The sequence below is a fragment of the Hippopotamus amphibius genome, chromosome 3 (assembly GCF_030028045.1).
Source record: "Hippopotamus amphibius kiboko isolate mHipAmp2 chromosome 3, mHipAmp2.hap2, whole genome shotgun sequence".
NCBI classification, from domain to species: domain Eukaryota; kingdom Metazoa; phylum Chordata; class Mammalia; order Artiodactyla; family Hippopotamidae; genus Hippopotamus; species Hippopotamus amphibius.
In genome coordinates, this window is record NC_080188.1 from 112,815,686 (window position 1) to 112,836,941 (window position 21,256).

A 21,256-nucleotide genomic window follows, 5' to 3' on the forward strand; every position below is an offset into this window, starting at 1 on the left:
TGTTTCCCCTGCATTGGCAGGCAGATTCTTAACCACTGCGCTACCTGGGAAGTCCTCCCCTAGTATTTCTTCAGCTAGATCTCAGCCACCTAACTCACATAGCTGCAAGGGAAGCAGGGAAATGCAGTTGAGCTGTACGGCCGGGAGAAAAAGGAAACAACTTTGATGAGCAGCCAATCAGTTTCTGCCACAAGACATTTCACCAAAGAAAAAAATACAAAAGGACAATGATCATGGAAAAGTGTGTGGTCTCATTAGCGATCAAGGAACTAAAAATTAAGACTATAATATACAGCCACTGTGGAAAACAGTATGGAGTTTCCTCAGAAAGCTAAAAATAGAATTACCATATGATCCAGCAATCCCACTTCTGGGCAAATATCCAGATAAAATCATAATTCAAAAATATACCTGCACCCTTGTGTTCATTGCATCACTATTCACAATAGCTAACACATGGAAACAACCTAAATGTCTATTGACAGATGAATGGACAAAGAAGATGTGGTACATATATACAGTGGAATACTATTCAGCCATAAAAAGAATGAAATAATGCCATTTGCAGCAATATGGATGCAAATAGAGATGATCATACTAAGTGAAGTAAGCCAGACAGAGAAACACAAATACCATGTGATATCACTTACATGTGGAATCTAAACTACGACACAAATGAACCTATTGATGAAACAGGAATAGAATCATGGACATAGAGGACAGACTGGTAGTTGTCAAGGGGGAGGGGGTTGGGGGAGGAATGGAGTGGGATGTTGGTGTTAGCAGATGTAAGCTTTTATATATAGAATGGATAAACAAAAGGTCCTATTGCATAGCATAGAGAACTATATTCAATACCCTGTGATAAACCATAAGGGGAAAGAATATTTTAAAAAAGAATGTATATATATGTATAACCGAATCTCTTTGCTATACAGCATTGTAAATAAACTATACAGCAGTAAAAAAAAAAAAAAGTAAGACCATAATGAGATATTAGTAGATTGACTAAAAGTTTAAATTGTGACCATACCAGGTATTGGTGAGAATTTGATGAAATAGTGGCTTTTTGTTTTAAACACCTCCCCTTCATTCCACTGGTTGGGGGGATGGCTAAACACACAACACTTGACACTTGGACAGATCAGCTCTACAGCAGCTTATTGGTCACATATCCTCACATCCTGAGGGACTAGGACATCTCATTCCATACAAGGCCACAAAGAGTTTGCCCTTGGGAACAGAGCAAATAACCAGGGGCTGAGGGAAGCAGGCTTTGTGGTATCAGGAAGATGGAGTCCCCTCTGGTTCCCATAGGAAGATGTGATTGATTTGTTTGAATAATTCTACAGGCTGACAGGAAACTGAAACCCAGTACACAGAGGTAATCAGGAACTATGCCTGGTCCCCTAGATAAGGAGGGTTGTTTGCCTAGGGGACCTTTCCCAAGGGAGCAGAATGAGGAGGGGGAAATTGCAGTTAGGTCATTGAAGGCCCTCTCTGTTTTGCCAGATGTCAAGGCAGTGCATAGTAAGCCTTAATTTTAGGTCTGTGTAAGTCAGGGTTATCCTGAGAAATAGAACCAGCAGGATGTGTGTGTGTATGCTGTATATGTATACACATATAAATCAGTGGACTTTGAGTAAAGCAGATTGCCCTCTATAATGTGGGTGGGTATCACCTTATCAGTTGAAGGCCTTAATAGAACAAAGACTGACTTCCCCTCTCTCTCCATATATATAAATATATAAACATATATATATATAATATTCTCTCTCTATATATATGTATTCTGGATGTTTAGATAGATAAATAGATAGGGAGAGAGAAAGAGCCATTTATTTTAAGGAATTGATTCACACGATTGTGGAGGCTTGGTGAGTCCAAAATCTGATGGGATAGGCTGGCAGACCGGACTCAGAGAAGAATCGTGGTATCGTGGTGTCTGCTGGCAGAAGTTCTTCTTGTTCAGGGGTAGTCAGTCTTTGTTCAATGAAGATCTCCAACTGATTGGATGAAGCCCACCCACCTTATAGGGGATGATTTGCGTTACTCAGAGTCCAGTGATTTAAATGCTAATCTTTTCTGAAACAGAAACAGAAACATCCAAACATCCAGAACAATGTTTGACCAAATACCTGGGCACAATGGCCCAGCCAATTTGATACATAAAATTGACCGTCACAAGGTCTCACACAACAGTTTTATAAACTGCTATGAGAGTTTAAATTGGTAAAATCACTTTGGGAGTAGTAGAAAAATTGAAGGTGCTCACATCTTTTAACTCAGCAATGATAGTCCGAGGTACAGATCCCAGAGCAACAGGCCACATGCAAAGGTATGTTCATAGCTGCCTTGTACAGAAGAACCTGAAACTGGAAACAAGTGTCCATCAATGCTAGAACAGATAAAATTGTGGTATATTAACATAATGGAAATCTACAGAACAATGAAAAGGAACAAACTGCAGCTACTTGCAATGATATGGACAAATCTTAAAAGCATAATGTTGAGTGAGAGAAGCCAGATGCTTAAGAATACACACTGGACTTCCCTGGTGGCACAGTGGTTAAGAATCCGTCTGCCAATGCAGGGGACACAGGTTTGATGCCTGGGCCGGGAAGATCCCACATGCCGCAGAGCAATTCAGCCCGTGTGTCACAACTACTGAGCCTGCGCTCTAGAGCCCGTCAGCCACGACTACTGAGCCTGTGTGCTGCAACTACTGAAGTCCAAGAGTCTAGAGCCCATGCTCCACAACAAGAGAAGCCACCGCAATGAGAAGCCTACACACCACAACAAAGAGCAGCCTCCGCTCGCCACAACTAGAGAAAGCCCTTGCTCAACAACCAAGACCCAGTGCAGCCAAATAAATAAATAAAACCAAAAAAAAAAAAAAAAAAACCCAAAACCCAACAGTGTTGAAAAAAAAAAATACACACTGCGTGGTTTCATTTATATAAACTTCCAACATGGGCAAAACTAACAATATTATTTAGGAATGATGACATAGGTGGCAAATGTATAAAGAAAAGTAAGGACGTGATTACTATGACATTCAGACCGTGGTTTCCCGTAGGGAAATGGAATTGTGATTGAGAGGCGAACGGCTTGACAATAATAATCTATTTTTTGAACAGGGTGTTGGTTACATGGATGTGAACTTTACATTTTGTTTAATTATACATTTATTTTATGTAATTTTTCTTATGAATTACTCACTATAGTTTTGTGTGGGTTTTTGTCTTTTGGTTGTTGTTGTTTGGTTTTTTAAGCCCTAGCCCCTAGTAGGTCAGAATGTGACTGCATTTGGAAATAGGGCTTTTTTTTTTTTTTTTTAAGGCTGCATCAGGTCTTAGTTGTGGCATGCGGGATCTTTCTTTGCGGCGCAAAGGCTTCTCTCTAGTTGTGGCATGCAGGGTTTTTTTCCTCTCTAGTTGTGGTGCGCACGCTCCAGAGCACGTGGGCTCTGTAGTTTGGCACACAGTCTCTGTAGTTGAGGTGCGCACAGGCTCAATAGTTGTGGCACGTGGGCTTAGCTGCTCTGGGCTTGTGGGATCTTAGTTCCCCCACCAGGGATCGAGCCCACATTCCCTGCATTGGAAGGTAGATTCTTTACAGCTGGACCACCATACTCTTTTTTTTTTTTTTTTTAATGTTACAAACACAAAACTCTGGATTTGACGTTGCAGATTCCTTGTGCATCATGTGTCATCAGAAAATGAAATTAAAAGTCTAGGTGGGCCTACAAGGATGACTTGCTCAAGAACAAAACCCCCCTTGATGTAAAACTCCATTCATGAGAGCCCAATTTATGATCACGCTAATGGGAAACAAAAATTATGGCTTTTTCTGGAATTCATGAGAAATTAGTCATCACCACTCAAAAACTGCTATCTTTTCAAGCACCTTTTATGTACTTTTCACCTGTCTTACTTAATCCTCAAAATAACCCTGTAGGGGAGATAGCACAAGCCCCATATCAGAGTCTGAAACTATGACTCCTCAGAGACATTAAGTTCCCCCCCACCCCCCTCACCGGACAGTTAATGTTTAGAAAACAGGATTTGAATCCAAGTCAATGTGACTCAAAGGCACATGTCCTTCGCTCTTTCTGCACTGCAACTAATCACACATGACCCTGGGTCGGGGGGACATGTGTAGCCCCTCCTCTATCTGAAAAAAACTACCATTTGTGGCAGATAAATATTTTGATGATGAAAGATACATACATGGTTTGCAGGGCAAGGATAATCACATGTTAGAGGGTGAAGCATAGAAAGATCCTCAGTTGGGTCAATGACCATGTGGGCTCCCACCTGGGCAGCGCTAGGATGTTGGTTCCCTGTCCCCTTGTCAGGCATGGATGAATGAGGGGTGGGGCAGGCAACCTGGCCTCCCTGGGACTGGGGCAGGTATTTTATCCTCAGGAGCAGTGCAGGGAAGCAAAAGCAGCAGGTCAAAACAAGAAATCATAATCTGAGGACTTCCCTGGAGGTCCAGTGGTTATGACTCCACGCTTCCAATGCAGGGAACGCAGATTCAGTCTCTGCTCAGGGAACTAAGATCCCATATGCTAAAAAAAAGAAAGAGAGAGAGAGAGAGAAAGAGAGAAAGAAAGAAAGAAAGAAAGAAAGAAAGAAAGAAAGAAAGAAAGAAAGAAAGAAAGAAAGAAAGAAAGAAAGAAAGAAAGAAGGAGGGAAGGAAGGAAGGAAGGAAGGAAGGAAGGAAGGAAGGAAGGAAGGAAGGGAGGAAAGAAAGAAAGAAAGAAAGAAAGAAAGAAAGAAAGAAAGAAAGAAAGAAAGAGAGAGAGAGAGAGAGAGAGAGAGAGAAAGAAAGAAAGAAAGAAAGAAAGAAAGAAAGAAAGAAAGAAAGAAAGAAAGAAAGAAAAAGAAAGAAAGAAAGGAAGGAAGAAAGAAAGAAGGGAAGGAAGGAAGGAAGGAAGGAAGGAAGGAAGGAAGGAAGGAAGGAAGGAAGGAGGGAGGGAGGAAAGAAAAGAAAAGAAAGGAAAAGAAAAGAAAGAAATCATACGGGGGTTGGGGCGGGATGAATTGGGAGATTGGGGTTGCTATATATACAATACCAGTAAGAAAAAAGTATCAAACTGTATAAAAAATAATTAACTTTGGGGGAAAAAAAAGAAATCATAATCTGAAAGGAACCAAATTCACAGCTGAGTAAATTGTCCAAACCTGGGTTTTCTATCCAAGAAAGGCAGCAACAGAGAGCTGGAGCCAAAGGTTAGAGGCAGAAATGTGGTAGAGAAGCCAGGTAAGCTGCAGAGTAGGAAGAGGAAAAGTGCATAGGCAAGAGGGAGCCTTCTGGAACCAGAATGCAGTTAGGGGCCTGGGAATCAACCCAAATGATCCTCAGTGTGAGATCAAAGAAAGAGTTTGTGACATATCCACGTGATGGAATACTAGGTGGCTGTAAGGGAGAATGAGGGACAGCTGCCTGCAATGACGTGGAACGATGTCCGTGACACTCAAGTGAGAAAAAGATATTATGGAAGAGGAAGAATTATGTGCGCTGGAGAGGTAGATACCACATTTTCTTTCCTTTTCTTTTTTTGGCCACGCCTGCGGCATGCAGGATCTTAATTCCCTGACCAGAGATCGAACCCATGCCCCCTGCATTGGGAGCGTGGAGTCTTAACCACTGGACCACCAGGGAAGTCCCTACATTTTCTTGATTATTTTCACATTTTAACCACTGTGAATAGAGCTGCAATGAACATGGGAGTGCTAATATCCGAGAAGAGGGTCTTCAGCAGAAAGGTCCTGTGAATTAAGACTCTCTAGTGGGTTCCTAGGAAGGCGTGGTCCCTGGAGAGTTGAGCAGGAAAGAGCGCATGGGGGACAGACTGATGAGAAGATGTCAAGGCAGCATTGGCTGCAGGAATCCAGGCCTTCTCCTGGAGAGGACTATGTTTGTAGAAAATAAGAGACAAGGTTCAGTCAGTGTTTCATCTTTACTCACAAAGCATCAATCACCCCACAAAAGGGAAAGCCAAAACACGGTCCTCAGAGTGGCAGAAACATCACCCTCATACAAATACACAGAGAGAACATTAATGAGACAAACATCAGATTGACAGAGCTGGTTCAAAGAAAGATGCAAGATTTTTTTTTTCTTTTCTTTTGATTGTATCTAGATGAGCTGATGGATATTAACTAAATTTATTGTGATACTCATTTCATTGTATATGTAAATCAAACCATCATGCTGTACAACCTAAACTTACAAAGTGATGTATATATTTCTCAATAAAACTAGAGCAAAAAAAAAAAAAGAATGGTGCAAGAAACTGCTGTGTGTGTGTGTATGTGTGAAATTGATTAGGTGGTGTGTTGCTGTGTATAGATAAAAGAAATGATTAGCTCATGTCACACACGTGCTAGGTAAAGCTGTGCATCTGGTCTACCTGGCAGGGCTAATACTGAAAAGATGTTTCTATTTCACTCTCATCTCTCCCAGATAAAAAATATTTGCATCTTATCCTTTTTGGCATCTTATCCTCCTGACATTACAGAATCTGGGCCGTGATCTATAGTAAATAGGAAATCAAAGACAATTTTAATCTTGAATGGGGAACCCTCAGCCAGGGTTCTGAAGAGAGGATTGAACCCTATGGCCCAAGACATTCTTTGTATGTAATCAGTCAACCTCTCTCTGCCTCTATAGTGGTACTCGTTGTGTGCTATCTGTGAGACAAATGAGGAAATAATCACCTAAATGATTCTCTGTGTTCTGAGAATCTGGTGAGCCTAGTGCTTCTGCCCTATTTCCAAGTTTTGGGCAATTTTTCTTCAGAGGAGAAACTACAGGTGTATAGATTATGAGAGAGCATTCACCCACAGCTGTTTGTACCTTCTGTATCTGAGGAGCCACCCAAGAGGAAAAACCTGATTAAACGCTCTGAGTACAGAAAGAGCTTTCGTGAGAATTTGAATTCATCCAATACCAGGAACCCCAGAGCGGGAAGAAACCATGTACACATATGACACGGAAAAAGAGCTTCCTGTGGGCTTATCCCTCCTCACCCATCGGAAGGGAAGGTTCTCATGACAGAGGAACCCTGGACCTGCCCCCAGGGGTGGGGAAAGGACTGAATTCACAACCCTAAGCTGATTCACCCACACTAAAGAGAAACTGTGCAAAAACACCCTAACTCCACCTGAGGCCAATCACACTGGGGAAGCGCTTCAGCTTCATCCCAGTTTTGTCAACCAGGATGGTACCCACAAAGCAGAGACACCCTCTAAATGTCCAGAAGAGGGACTTCCCTGGTGGCACAGTGGTTAAGAATCACCTGCCAATGCAGGGGACATGGGTTCGAGCCCTGGTCCAGGAAGATCTCACATGCTGCAGAGCAAGTAAGCCCATGAGCCACAACTACTGAGCCTGCATGCTGAGACTACTGAAGCCTCCGTGCCTAGAGCCCATGCTCCGCAACAAGATAAGCCACTGCAATGAGAAGCCCGCACACCACAACCAGGAGTAGCCCCCACTTGCCACAACTAGAGAAAGCCCGAGCGCAGCAATGAAGACCCAATGCAGCCAAAAAATAAAACAAAAATAAAATAAATTAAAATAAATAAAATGTAATTTGAAAAAAAAAATGTCCAGAAGAGATGGCTGTGGCCAGAGAGCTGAGATGTCTAAAGGAGGTAGGGAAGATCTCTTCACTGGTCCATGTCCACCCGGAGACTCTGATGCACAGAGCACCACAGCCCTGCAGCTGGACACAGGATTCTCACTCTGCTGTCGGCTTCAGGCTAGCTCCTGAAGCCAGTGCCAGTAATACAATTCTGGATCTCGGGCTCAGACAGATGTGGTCCATATCCTGGCTCTGTCACTTAGTAGCTGTGTGATGTTGGATGAATCAAATAATTTCTGCTGTTTCATTTTTTAAAAAATTCGTTTCAAGTGGGGTTAATATTAGCACCCACTTCACAGGTGTCATGAGAATTAACGAAAGGACGAATGAGGCTGCTTTCCATCATCTTTTTGTTTGGCTGACCCACAAGTTCAAGGCCCCAGTCCGGGCCCTGAGGATGGAGAAACGTCATTGTGTATGTAGCTGTTTCAACCATGGCACTGATGTAAAGGAACTTTCCCATGACTTAGGAGGTTCCCCAATGGGCGCAAAGAATGAAGTACCTGCAAAGCTGGTACAGTCTTTGTGAGTCTTTTTCAAGGACACCCCCAAGAAGCTGTACAAATATTCTCTCTCATTTCTGTCCTTGGTCAGCCCCTTAGAGTAGCAGTTCTGGTGCTAGCAGCCAACTTTCCTGAATATGCCAAAGAAGACAGGCCCAGCAGTGAGGAGATGATAGAACATCAGTGCTGTCTCATCAGAGACCACCTTGTTTTGCAGAGGTAGGGGTGCCAGATTTAGCAAATAAGGTACAGAATGTCTAGTCAAATCTGAATTTCATATAAAAGAAGCCAAAAAAAATTTTTTTTAGTATAAGTAGGCCCCAATATTGCATGGGACATATTTCCAAATAACCTTTTTCATTGTTGTTTATCTGAAATTCAGATTTAACTGGGCTTCCTGTATTTTATCTGGCAATCCTGAGAGGCAAGTAGGTGCTGAGAGGGAAAGCAAGTTGCCAGGGTCACACAGCAAGCCAGGTCTCACAGCCAGGTCTGTTGGCTCCCAGGCTACTGCCTCCCAGCCCTCAACACTTACACCCCAGCTTTCTGTTTTTTGCTTAAGGTGAATGCTTGCTGGACTGGGTGCCTTGGATTCTTTGTCTGTTACAGAAGGGAAGAACCACTGACTCCAGGTCTGCTAGAGGAGAAGCGGAACGCCCACAGAGGAGAGCAGGGATGGGGTTAGGACCTCAGGAGGTCCAGTCCAGGCTTATCTTCAAGTGAGGGCTCTCCAAGGGAGCCAGGCATTTCAGTGCTGTAAGGCTGTTAACTATGACATGGGCACAATTGGGCCTATTTCCAAGGGGTTACTTTGGGGATCCACGGAGTTGAGCAATTCCGGGAAAGCTGGTTGCTTGTAAACCGTGGAGCACATTTTGTGTCAGTGCTGTTTGTATCATGACCCATGAAGATGGAGGAGGAGGCTTGGTTGTGTAGAGCGGAGAGCTGCACCAAAGCTTCCCTACCCCTGGCTCCCAGGGGGCTTTGGGCTAAATTTCTGGTCTGGCTTACAAAGCTGGACAAAGTGGTCCCTCCCATCCCGATTTACGGGAAATCACACCAGCGATCAATCAGCCTTAATTTGTAACTGGGCTGTGTCCTGGGCCAGCCAATAGCTAAGACCGAACCCCCCCTCCACCCCACCCTCCCTGACCCTGTGGGGCTATTCACTGAGTGTGCCCTGAAGCTGCCCAGTGACCAGGAGTTTGCAGCAGGTTTGGTGCTGGGGAGGGGGGGTGTTGGGAGAAGGAGGTCTTCTCATCCTCATCTCCTTCTTTTCCTCCCTAGCGGCCCCCCCCCCTTTATCTCCGCAGCCTCCATACTCGCGCTTGCACTTAAGACCTCTGTCTCCCCCTCCTTCCCTCCTTCCCCTCCATCTCCTCCCCCTGGGCTCTCGTGCCCAGCCCCCTCTGGACCTCCTCTCCTCCCCCGGCCCCTGGCCTCTTTGTTTAGTTAAAGCAGGACCCTCTGGAGGGAACAGATGGACGGAGACCCGGGCCTGGGGTGGGGGGGGGGGGGGGGGGAGGGACGGAAGGGCCAGCCGGTGCCGGGAAAGGGGAGCGGTTTGGGGAAAACAAAACAGGGGGAGGAGCCAGGGAGAAGGTGGCCCTGGGAGGCAGGCTGGAGAGGAGAGAGTTCGAGAGGGGTTAGGGCCGGGAATGGAATGGGGGCGGGCCCCCGGGGTGGGCTGGGGTTGGGTGGAGGCCCTCTAGGCCCGAGGCTCGGAGCTGGCACCGACGCTGGCTGGCTCTGCAGATCCGGGCTGCCGTCGCCGCCCAGATGGCCTCCAGGCTGACCCCGCTGACCCTGCTGCTGCTGCTGCTGCTGGCTGGGGTGAGTGACCCCTTCGTGAGGTGGGGGAGGGGAGGAGGCTGAGGATTAACCCTTCAGGCTCCGGAGAATGAGGAGAGTTCCTCTTGGGCTCAGCAAGCGTGATGGTCGCACCGGAGTTCCTGCAGAGCATGCAAAGGGCAGGCACTCAGACCCACGCAGGGTCTAATCCTGGCTCGCTATGGTACCAGCTGCGGTGGCCTTGAGCCGGTCACCTCTCCGAGCTTTCCTGTCCTGATTTACAGAGTCGAGAATAAAGCAGAAGCATCAGAGAGAGCAAGGAGATGGAGAGCATTTGCGGATATTAAAAGCTAGGGGTTACTGTGGAAAACGGAGTGGCGGGGTGGGGGGTGGGGTTATGCTGCTGAGGCGTAGGCCCTCCCCGGTGGTCTGGGAGGTCAGGGGTCAGGGATGAGCCCAGGAGAAAGGTGGGTGCTTACTGTGGTGTGTGCATTCAGTGTAGGTGTGTGGAAGCTGACACTGGCCATGCCCTTTGAAAGGTATCAGATGATGCGGGGTTGATCAAGGGATCTGGAATCAGAGACCCAAGTCTGACTTCTAGTTTTTTCCTCCTGTCTCTCTTGAGACCCTGGGCTGATTTCTTAATTTGTCTCAGAATCAGTTTCTTTTACCAGTGAAATGGGATACTACATGCTTTCTCTGAAAGAATGTAGTGGTGGGGGCTCCAGGGCAGGCCCCTCTCCCACCAGGCTTTCCCAGGAATAATTCTCTCGAATACCACCTTCTCTTCCTGCTTTGAGTGTTTGAAGGGGACTGTGCCTTCTAGTAAAAGAGAGAAAGAAAGTCTCTTGAACCACAGGATGGAGCCTCCTCAAATCTGACTGGTATCAGCCCCATGGATCCAGAGAGCTTACCAGGAGGGGAAGGTGAAGGAGAGATCCCCAAAGGAGACATTCTCAGCAATCTGGCTGGTATCAGCCGCGTGGATCCAGAGAGCTTGCCAGGAGGGGAAGGTGAAGGAGAGATCCCCAAAGAAGACATTCTCAACAATCTAGCTGGCATCAGCCCTGTGGGTCCTGAGAGCTTACCAGGAGGGGAAGGTGAAGACGATATCCCCAAAGGAGATGTTCTCAACAGTCTGGCTGGTATCAGCCCCGTGGCTCCAGAGAGCTTGCCAGGAGGGGAAGGTGAAGGAGATATCCCCAAAGGAGACGTTCCCAAAAAAGTATGCGTTCAAGAAAACAACACCGGGAGCTCCACCACCTTGTGGGAAACCAACGTGACCATCATCGCAGACAGTACCACCGAGCCCTTGAAACAGTCCACCACTCAACCCCCGCCACCAACTACGCCGCTCACTACTGAGCCCTTCTGCCCAGCGCCTGTCACTTCCTGCTCTGACTTGGAGAGCCGTTCAGCAGAGACCTTGCTGGGGGAGGCTTTGACAGATTTCTCCCTGAAGGTCTACCAGACTTTGTCCATAATGAAGAATAAGGAGACCAACATTGTCTTTTCTCCATTCAGCCTTGCCAGCCTCCTCACTCAAGTCCTGCTTGGTAAGAACCTGACTTACTTCTCTCCAGGTCACGTGTAAGATGTTCCCATGAGGGCGGTACCTATCAGATACACACACAGCTATACCTCAGGAAGGAAGCTGTAAAAATGGGCCACATCAGGGGTTGGGGAGGGGAATCTTTTTTTATTCTGGAACTTTCATTTATTCTTGCATTTAACAATGATTTCATAGGCACTATCGCTTATAAAATCCTATGGACTAAACAAGAACATGTAAAATAAGGTTCCAGCCAACCAATCATGGTTTGAGGTGAGACCACAAGGAAGATGAACCATAAGAGAGAGAGAGAGAGAGAGTAGAATCTTGATGCTGCTTTTTATCTGTGTGACCTTAGGCAGACCACTTAACCTCTCTGAGCCTGAGTCCTTCTGTGTAAAATGAAAACGGTTGTAGTTACCTAAAAACAATTAAGCAGATAGCCCAGTGCCTGACATGGTAGGAGGTCAAAAAATGTTAATTCCTCTGCTTTCCTGAGAGACCACTGTCAAGTCCCCTGGGGTGATTACTAGGAATGGCACAAACAAAGAGCTACAAGCCGTGGAAACAGCTGTCACGCCAAGGGGGAATTCCAGGAAGGCTACTAGAGACAATACAGTGAGCACATAAGAATCTTTCTTGTGGAGTCCCAGAATCCTAACATCCCTAGCCTGTATCCACTAGATGCCAGTAGCACCCTACCCCCCAGTTATGACAACCAAAATATCTCCAGATGTCCCCTAGGAGACACATTTCAATTGGTTGGTTTCAGTTAATTTTTTTATCGCCCAAAAGATATGGCTTGAATCTTTTCTCTGTCCGTCAATTATCAACTCCGTGATCTTAAAATGAGTAGATTACTTACTGTCTTAAACCTCAGTTTCCTCATCTGTGTTATGGGGATAGTAACTGTCCCCATTAGTACGTAAAAGGGTTATGGTGAAGAGTCAATGAGATAATATGGCAGAAGCTCTTATGATCCTGGAACGAAGTTAAGTGCTCTATAAATTTCATCTATTACTGCACAGAAGATGTGTACAGTAAGTATTTAATAATGAATAACAGAAAGAGTATTGAACATCCATCCCCTTTTATGACTCTCTGATGGCTCTTCTTAATAATAATCTAGTGTCCCTGCCTATAGGGTGAACCTTTGTAAGCCCAAACCAACTAAATAATAGTTAATGTGGAATAGGCAGTGACTGCGCCAGGCTTTGGATGATGAGTGGTATTAAATTAGGTAGGAAAACAAAGGAAGAAAGTATTCAAAGCCCTGGAAGATCCTGGGATTATTCATAATTCCCCCAGCCTTCTCTTTCGGACATGGATTGTCTTCCAAAACACTTCCAGCTCTGATGATATGTGACTCCCCCCCGCCCCGCCCTACTGCAGCCTCATCCCTCAACCCTGCTCCCCAGCTGTGATTCTCCACACCTCCTGCCGTGCACCCTCATCTCTGCCATTTGTTGTAGGGGCTGGGGGAGAAACCAAGAAAAGCCTGGCGCTCCTTCTCTCTTACCCTGAAAACTTCACCTGTGTCCACCAGGCCCTGAAGGCCTTCACGTCCAAAGGCTTTACCTCAGTCTCTCAAATCTTCCACAGCCCAGGTGAGTGCCCGGGGAAGGATGGCGGGTGCTGAACTGGGTCCTCGGGATTTTGATGGGGACCCAGCACTGGGGAAAGAGAGGACAGAGGGGATGTTAGAACTAGAACAGGGGGATGGAATGCAGAGCAGGTCGGGGCCTCAGAAACATCAGGTGGTTCCTGGGAGCTGGATAGGTCCCCTGGCGAGTCCTTGGGCAAATCATTTGCATCCGTCAACTCCATTTAAAGTAAGAATATACCAAAATGTGACATAGAGATACAAAGTGAACACATACTGTTGGAAAAATGACTTGCTTGAAGCTGGCTTGCCACAAACCTCTAATTTGTCAAAACATGTAATATCTATGAAGTACAGTAAAGCAAAGGGCAATAGAACGAGGCATGCTTAAAAAAAAAAAAGGTAGGAATAGCCTTCTACATTCAGTAATAGAGAGGGCTAGAGGGCTAGAGAGCTCTAGACGTAAAATAGACCAAAAAAATGTCTGTCATTCTGGGAATTCCCTGGTGGTCCAGTGGTTAAGACTCTGGGCTTTCACTGCTGTGGGCCCCAGTTCCATCCCTGGTCAGGGAGCGAAGATCCTGCAAGCTGTGAGGCCCCCCAGACCAAAAAAAAAAAGTTTGTTCATGTGGGTCAGGGGGTCTTGGGACTCCTATTCTTTGTACTTTCCTGTTATATGAATTTGTTGTCATTTACTTATATTACCTTATTAGGTAGGTAATCAGAGCCGTAAGCTTCCAAAATGATCTAATGCAGTTCTTTCAAGTTTTGTTTCCCAGAGCCCTAGGGTTCTGCAGAGCTGCTGCAGGAGTCCTGGTGGGAGTGGCGAGTTAGGGAGGCTGAGTGGGGAGTGAAGTATCACTTCCTGTGTGAGGGAGATAAAGCCAGGTGGGCTCCAAACTCCCACCAGCCTCAACCAGAGCCCTTTTGTGTTGGGGGCTTCAGACTTGACTATATTTGAAACCTCAGTTCTGCTGAGCTTCAAAATTACCGATTTAGTGTGATCCCCTCTTTAAATAAGGAAAAGAATTTTTACTATAAAAGCAAAACTCATTCATTGTAGAAAACTAAGAAAATATTGGAATTCCCTGGTGGTCTAGTGGTTAGGACTCCATGCTTCCACTGCAGGGGGACATGGGTTTGATCCCTGGTGGGGGAACTAAGATCCCACATGCCGCTTGGCATGGCCAAAAGAAAAAAAAAACAAAAAAAAACCTGAGAAAATATAGGAATGAAAAAGAAAGAAAGAGAGAGAAGGAGGGAGGGAGGAAGGAAGGGAGGGAGGAAGAAAACTCACCTATCACAGCATTACCTTAAAAAAAAAAAGCCCTCTTTTTAGAGATGGGGAAAATATGGCTTAGAGGGATTCAAGAAATGCTGCCTTTACTTATTTGCTATAAATCAAATTTATCCTCTGTCTTGCTAGGTTGGTGGAAAATACAACTGCATTCAATATTATCTATTTAGTCCAGGAAAAATGTCTCTTTCAAACTTTTTTTCTTCAGTGGACTTGGGCTTTGGAGAGCAAAACCCAGGAAGTCGTGTCACAACCTTCCACTGAGGCTGAAAAGCAGAGTCTGTTCCCTGATGAATTAAGGGAAGAAAACAGGAAAAATACAGGGAAATGGAAGTTAAGATCTCAAAGCCAAGCCATGGTCCCATGGCATATGGAGGCAGTAAAGGCCTAGGATGAGTTCTCCTGCTCTTAGCTCAGGATTTGCCTTCCCTGGGCCTCCTTAAGCACATCTGTAACAGAAGTGGGCTGGACCCTTGCTCCGACATACTGTGTTCATTGGAGCAGAAAGAGTGATGGGAAACAAGCTCCCTCTCCAAGCCTGCTCTTGGAAGGGGAGAGAGTGTTCCAGGATCTCATGCCTCCCTCTCTCCACTTGCTTCCCCTGCCAGACCTGGTTATAAGGGACACCTTTATGGATGCATCTCAGCACCTGTATGACAATACCCCCAGCGCCCTGGGAGCTGACAGTAAAGCCAACTTGGAGCTCATCAATTCCTGGGTGGCCAAGAAGACCAACCACAAGATTAAGCATCTGCTAGACAGCCTGCCCGATGACACCCGCCTTATCCTTCTCAACGCTATCTACCTGAGTGGTAAGGGGGTCCCAGACCAGGGTGTCTTCCTATCCTGAGTTCCTCCATCTCCTCCTGGCTTAAAACCCACTGAATCCCAAGTTCCAGGGCTGGACCCCATTGTACCCGCCCCACCCCTTGCCAACAGAGCCTTTAACTCCCCTTCATCCTCTCCCCACCTGCATGAGAGTAACCCTTCCCCCACTCTTCCCTCTAGCCAAATGGAAGATACCATTTAATCACAACAGAACAGGTATGGAGGCCTTTTACAGAAAATCCTCTGTGATAAAAGTACCCATGATGAACAGCAAGAAGTACCCTGTGGCCCATTTCACAGACCCGACTTTGAAGGCCAAGGTAAGTTCTTAACCCTTCCCTCTCCTGTTTCAGAGCCGCTCACGTGTCCTGACGTCTTTCCTGCTGTGGCTCCATCAGTGTGGGGCATAGCCTTACCCTTAATGCATCAGTTCTGCTGCTTCTGTCTCTGTTTCCACCCTGTCTTTTCTCCTTCTCCCCCTCTCCAGCCTTGGCCGAGGCAGGCATTATATATTTGAGATTGGAAAGCAGGATTCTAAAGTTTCTTCTTGCATCTCTACTGCATCAAAGGGCAAAAAGTGAGTCGTGTCCCTATTCTGTGCCTCTGTTTCTCTTTCCAGTCAATGCACCAGTAGACCCTGCTGGCTTAGTAAGTCCTGTGTGTGCGTACCTGTGTACAGCATGCATCTCTATGTGTACACATGTCTAGGTATATGCTTGTGTTCATGTATGTGGTAAGTGCATGTGTGTGCATGTGTTAAATAGCTTAAGTTACTTAACAAAAATTGAACAGTATGGATGAGGAGGGAGGGGAAAGAGAACATTGAGCCCAGAAGGTTCTGGTTAGTAAACCCTCTCGTGCCTAATGACCAGAGACTCCTGCCTTGTTAGGACAGCAAGACACAGACCTATGAGACAGAAAACAGTGGGAAATGGCCAGTGACTTAGTACGAGGCTGAGAAGTATAGGATCTGTTCTGGAACAGGGCAGGCTTGTTTCCACCTCAGGAGCTTTTCCTAGCTTTTCCCTCTGCCTGGACCCTCTTCACTCAGATTTTCACATAACTTGTTCCTTCTGCTCATCCAGTGTCAGCTAAAAGGTCACTTTGGTGGAGAGGCCTTCCCCCTCCTTAAAGTCGCCTCCTCCTCACCCTGTAACATCATCCTGTTTTATTATATCCTTGGTACTTATCACTATCTGAATTTTTTCAGATAGTATGTTGTTTATTTGCTTATTTGATTGCAGTATCGTCTATCTCCCTGAGATACTGTCTCTTTCCTTAGGATCAGAGACCTTCTCTTTTTTTGCTACTGTATCTGAGGGCCTAGAACAATGCCATATATAATAAGCGTTCATTATGTTTGCTGAATAAATGAATGAGTTCAATGGAAGATGCAAAAGGGAGCAACTCACTTAGTATGAGTGGCTAGGAAAATGTCACGGAGGTGGTTACTTTTGACCACTGAACCATTCGTGCACTCTTCCACCCTTCCATCCATCCATCCATCCCTGTCCAACGGCTTTGAACATTCCCAACTATTTCACAGAACCAGCATACATGCATAGGCAGAGAAGAGTGAATGTACATGGCAGGTTCAGGGCACCACTCTAACTCAGAGTGTATGAGGGGAGAATATCAATGTGAGGGTTGTTTAATGGCAAAGAAGCAGGAGTGATGCAAAAAAAAACCAGAAAACAAAACACCACCATTTACAGTTCTGTGGGTTTTAAACAAATACTTGATTTAATGTATTCACGTTATAAATTCAAAATCAAAGTTTTACTTAAGCCTTTCCATTTTTAGCTGAATTTGCTACATTATTAATCATAATTTTTATATAAAACACTAACTTTCACTTAGCATGTCTGATTTTTTTAAAATTATAAGTGCTGTTTTAAATAACAAACACAGATTGCTCTGAACTTATCACCTGGTGTTAATACTACAGAGTTGGTTTGTTTTGTCATTCCCGTACTTTATTCTATATTTTCCTGGGATTTAAAGAGTATTTACCCAACGAAGAGGGTTAGGTTTACCAACTCAGGTATGCTGAGGTTATTGGCTTGAAAATTCAAGACCACAATGTGGTAATTATTTGGTCAGAGAGGCAAGGTCCAAACACAGGATGTGAAGGGTGGGTACTGCCAGATGTGTGGAGGCTCTATCAATAGCAGAGGCTCTCTCTAGAGCCTCTGTCAACAGGGACCCCATGTCCATGCTCTTCAGGTGATAAATCAGTGTACAACCTGCTGGACCATTTTTTTCAAATTCCAACAATTGATTGATTTCAGTTAATTTCTTCATTGCCCAGTTGAATTCTGCGTTCTAGATTATTCTTGTCCATCTCTCAACCTCAACCATAATGCCATTTCAGTGATCGTTTCTTTCTTTATATATATATATGTATTTATGTATTTATTTATTTATTCATTTATTCGGCTGCATCGGGTCTCAGTTGCTGCACGTGGGATCTTTGCGCGCGTGGGCTTCTCTCTAGCTGTGGCACACGGACTCTAGAGTGTGCGGGCTTTGTTGCCCCACGGCATATGGGATCCTAGTTCCCCAACCAGGAATCGAATCCACGTCCCTTGCATTGGAAGGCTGATTCTCAACCGCTGGACCACCAGGGAAGTCCCAGTGATAGTTTCTTATATCCTATTAGTCTAAGGTTTCTCAGTCTTGGCACTGTGGACATTTTGAGTTCAATGATTCTTCATTATAAGGTGCTGTCAGGGCATTGTAGGACTTAGCAGCATTCCTGGCTTCTACTCACAAGATGTCAGTAGCACTGTGAGCTCCTGTTTCTGCCAGCTCCAAACATTGCCAAATGTCCACTGGGGGCAAATTCGCCCTGCGTTGGGAACACCGCTGTATTGGACTTGTGGGTCCTGCATTTCTCTCATACTTCTTTCTGGCCACCAGTTTTTAAGTCCTTCTACTGGCAAACTGATAAGGTAGGCTAGGATCAGCTTGTACACAATGTTGAATGCCAGACCAGGAGGTTTATACTTAATCTCATAGACAGTGAAAAGGCATCAAAAGTCTTTCAAAGGACGAACCTGATGACTCTGGTGGTACATGATGTACATTATATATTTTATGCACAATGTACTTGAAAGGAAGGGAACGGGGCTCAGAAAGATCAAATGGCTTGCCTGTGTTGCATAGCTAATCAGTAGTAAAGTCAAGATGTGATCCTCAGCCTGTGTGATCAGAAACTCGTGTTCATTCCTCTGCATCTCACCAGCACAGAGTTAAATCAGCGTTGTTCACCCAGCTGGCATCCCCATCTCATGGCAAAGCCTGGGAGCCTAGTTCTGGCTGCTGCTTGTTGAAACAGTACAGACTGTAGCAGTGGATTGAAAACCAGCCTCGGGACACAGAGGGTAGGAGCCAGGAGAGAGCCGGGGTGGGAAGACGGATAAGGTGCATCTCTCACTCTCCAGGTGGGCCGTCTGCAGCTGTCCCACAACCTGAGCTTTGTGATCCTGGTGCCCCAGACCGTGAAACACCGTCTCGAAGACCTGGAGCAGGCTCTCAGCCTCCCTGTCTTCAAGGCTGTCATGAGGAAGCTGGAGTCCATCAAGTTCCATCCCACTCACCTGACAATGCCTCGCATCAAAGTGGAGAGCAACCAGGACATGCTGGGTGAGCCCTGGCAGGATTGATCCTAGGCCATCAGAGGAGAAGGGGTTGGGGGTGGGGGGGGGGTGTGCCTTAAAATTTGGTTAACCCTCTCTTGAGTATTTTTCACATCCGTAATCTCAGGTTGTCCCTCCATCCTCTGATTATCACACTGGGTCATTGAGGAAGCTGAGACTCAAAGTTGGCATGACTTACGCAAGGTCCCTTAAGCTAGTTAGAAGTGAGCCAGAACCCCAGTATAGGTCTCCAGCTCTCCCCACTGCTTCCACTGCGGTCCCTTGTGACATAGACACTGGAACATAGACATATCCCACGGAATATGCAAGAAGCTCTCTGCATAGAAGGGTCTGGAGGCTTCTGAGCTTAGGGGAGGCAACAGATACTCCATTTCCCAACTTTAGGCCTCATTTCCTGATCTTTGACCTCACGTCCAAATATATCACTTCATTTTGTGTAATAGAACTTGACCTCCTAATAGATGATCTTGTTTCCTAGTATATGACATCACATCCTTGTATGTGACATCATATGAGAACATATGTCCTCTTTCCGATATATTACCTACTTCCAAGGTACTTGTTGATGAGGAAGCATCACTTTTCAGGGTTTTGGGGGGTTGGGGGACATGCCTCTCACCACTTGAGAGAAAGTGGTGGTAGGAGTGAAGATGGGTCCACTGATAGAGGATCCCATGAGCTGGATCAGAAGGCATATTATAATGTGATTATAATTTGATAAACAAGGAGGAGAAGGAGGAGGAAGAGAGTATTGGAACTTGGGACCAACCCAGAAAATTCAGGACAAATGTCTCCAACAGCTGAGAGTTTCATGCTGGTCTTTTTTTTTTTTTTTTTTTTAGTTGTAAAATTTTAATTTTTAAAATATTTTAAATGATTATTTTTTTTAATTTAACTTTTTAAATTTTTATACAATTTTTAAAGGTTACTTTTCATTTACAGTTACTAGAAAATATTGGCTATAATCCCTGTGCTGTACAATCACGTGCTGGGCTTTGACTCATTGTTTTTCTCTGGTTATGCCCTAGAATTCTTTGACTTTATCTACGATGTCAACCTGTGTGGGCTGACAGAAGACCCAGATCTGCAGCTCTCTGCGATGCAGCACCAGTCAGTGCTGGAGCTAACAGAGACCGGGGTGGAGGCGGCTGCAGCCTCCGCCGTCTCTGTGGCCCGCAGTTTGCTGATCTTTGACGTGCAGCAGCCCTTCCTCTTTGTGCTCTGGGACCAGCAGCACAAATTCCCAGTCTTCATGGGGCGGGTATATGACCCCAGGACCTGAGACCTGCAGGGGGCCAACAGCGGCAAGCCAGACCCCTCCAGCCTCAGCTCTCCTAGTTGCAGCCCTGCTGCTGCCTGCGTGGACTTGCCCCCAGCTGCCTCCCACCTCAGGTCTGCCCTCCACCTGAAGGGCTCCCGTGGGGTCTGGTGAGGGGACCTGCTTCTATCATCCCTTCCCTGTAATTCTCCAAAGCACTTTATGCAGCTTTCTCTGGTACAAATACAGCAGACTCTACAAATAAAACCTGGCAGACCATGACTTCTTCTTTCTTTTGCCTTTTAAATTTTTAAAAAAATATTTTTATTGGAATATAATTGCTTTACACTGTTGTGCCAATTTTTCAGGTACACCAAAGTGAATCAGCTGTATTTAGACATATATCCCCATATCCCCTCCCTCCTGCCACTCCCGCCCATCCTCCCTATCTTGGCCCTCTAAGTCATCACCCAGCATGAAGTTTATCTCCCTATGTTATGCAGGAACTTCCCATGAGCTATCTATTTTACATTTGGTAGTGTATATATGTCAATGCTACTCTCTTACTTTGTCTCAGCTTCCCCTTTGCCCCACCCCCCCCATGTCCTCAAGTTGCCTTTCAATTTTAGAGGACTAGGGCTTCCAAGGCCCTTGTGTCGGCTAGCTATTGCTGTGTAACAAGTCACTCCAAATTTAATGGCTTAAAATAGCAACCATTAATGAGGGTGAGTCAAAAATTATCCACACTTTGGCCATAGAATTTACAGGAGTTTTAATATAACTGGAGTTTTGACTCACCCTCCTATTATTTCACATAAGTCTGGGGATTAGAGCTGAATGGTCTTGCTGATCTGGGCTGGACCTGACCTTCCCTGGGCTCACTCATACATCTGTAATAGTTGGTGGGTTGGTTGGGGGATGACTGATCTACGGTGGCCTCGGCTGGAACACCCTGGCTCTCCTCTGCATGTTTCCTGCATCCTTCCAGCAGTGCTAGTCTGCAGTGGCAGAGTTCCAAGTGAGGAGTCAGAGACAGGCAGTCTTTTTCACACCCTGCACCTCTCCTGGCATCAAGTTTACCATTGTCCCACCAACCAAAGCA

The 21,256-nt window shown here is 45.6% G+C and overlaps 1 protein-coding gene across 1 annotated transcript; it reads left to right on the top strand.

The window, feature by feature from the left end:
• The first annotated feature begins 9,355 nt into the window (after positions 1-9,355).
• On the top strand, positions 9,356-20,437 carry SERPING1 (serpin family G member 1). Its single transcript, XM_057727960.1, has 8 exons — positions 9,356-9,377; positions 9,919-9,996; positions 10,814-11,510; positions 12,979-13,113; positions 15,015-15,218; positions 15,415-15,554; positions 18,681-18,882; positions 19,925-20,437. Exons 2-8 carry the CDS (start codon positions 9,943-9,945, stop codon positions 20,176-20,178), a joined length of 1,686 nt encoding a protein of 561 aa, XP_057583943.1. The 5' UTR covers positions 9,356-9,377; positions 9,919-9,942; the 3' UTR covers positions 20,179-20,437.
• The last annotated feature ends 819 nt before the right edge of the window (positions 20,438-21,256 follow it).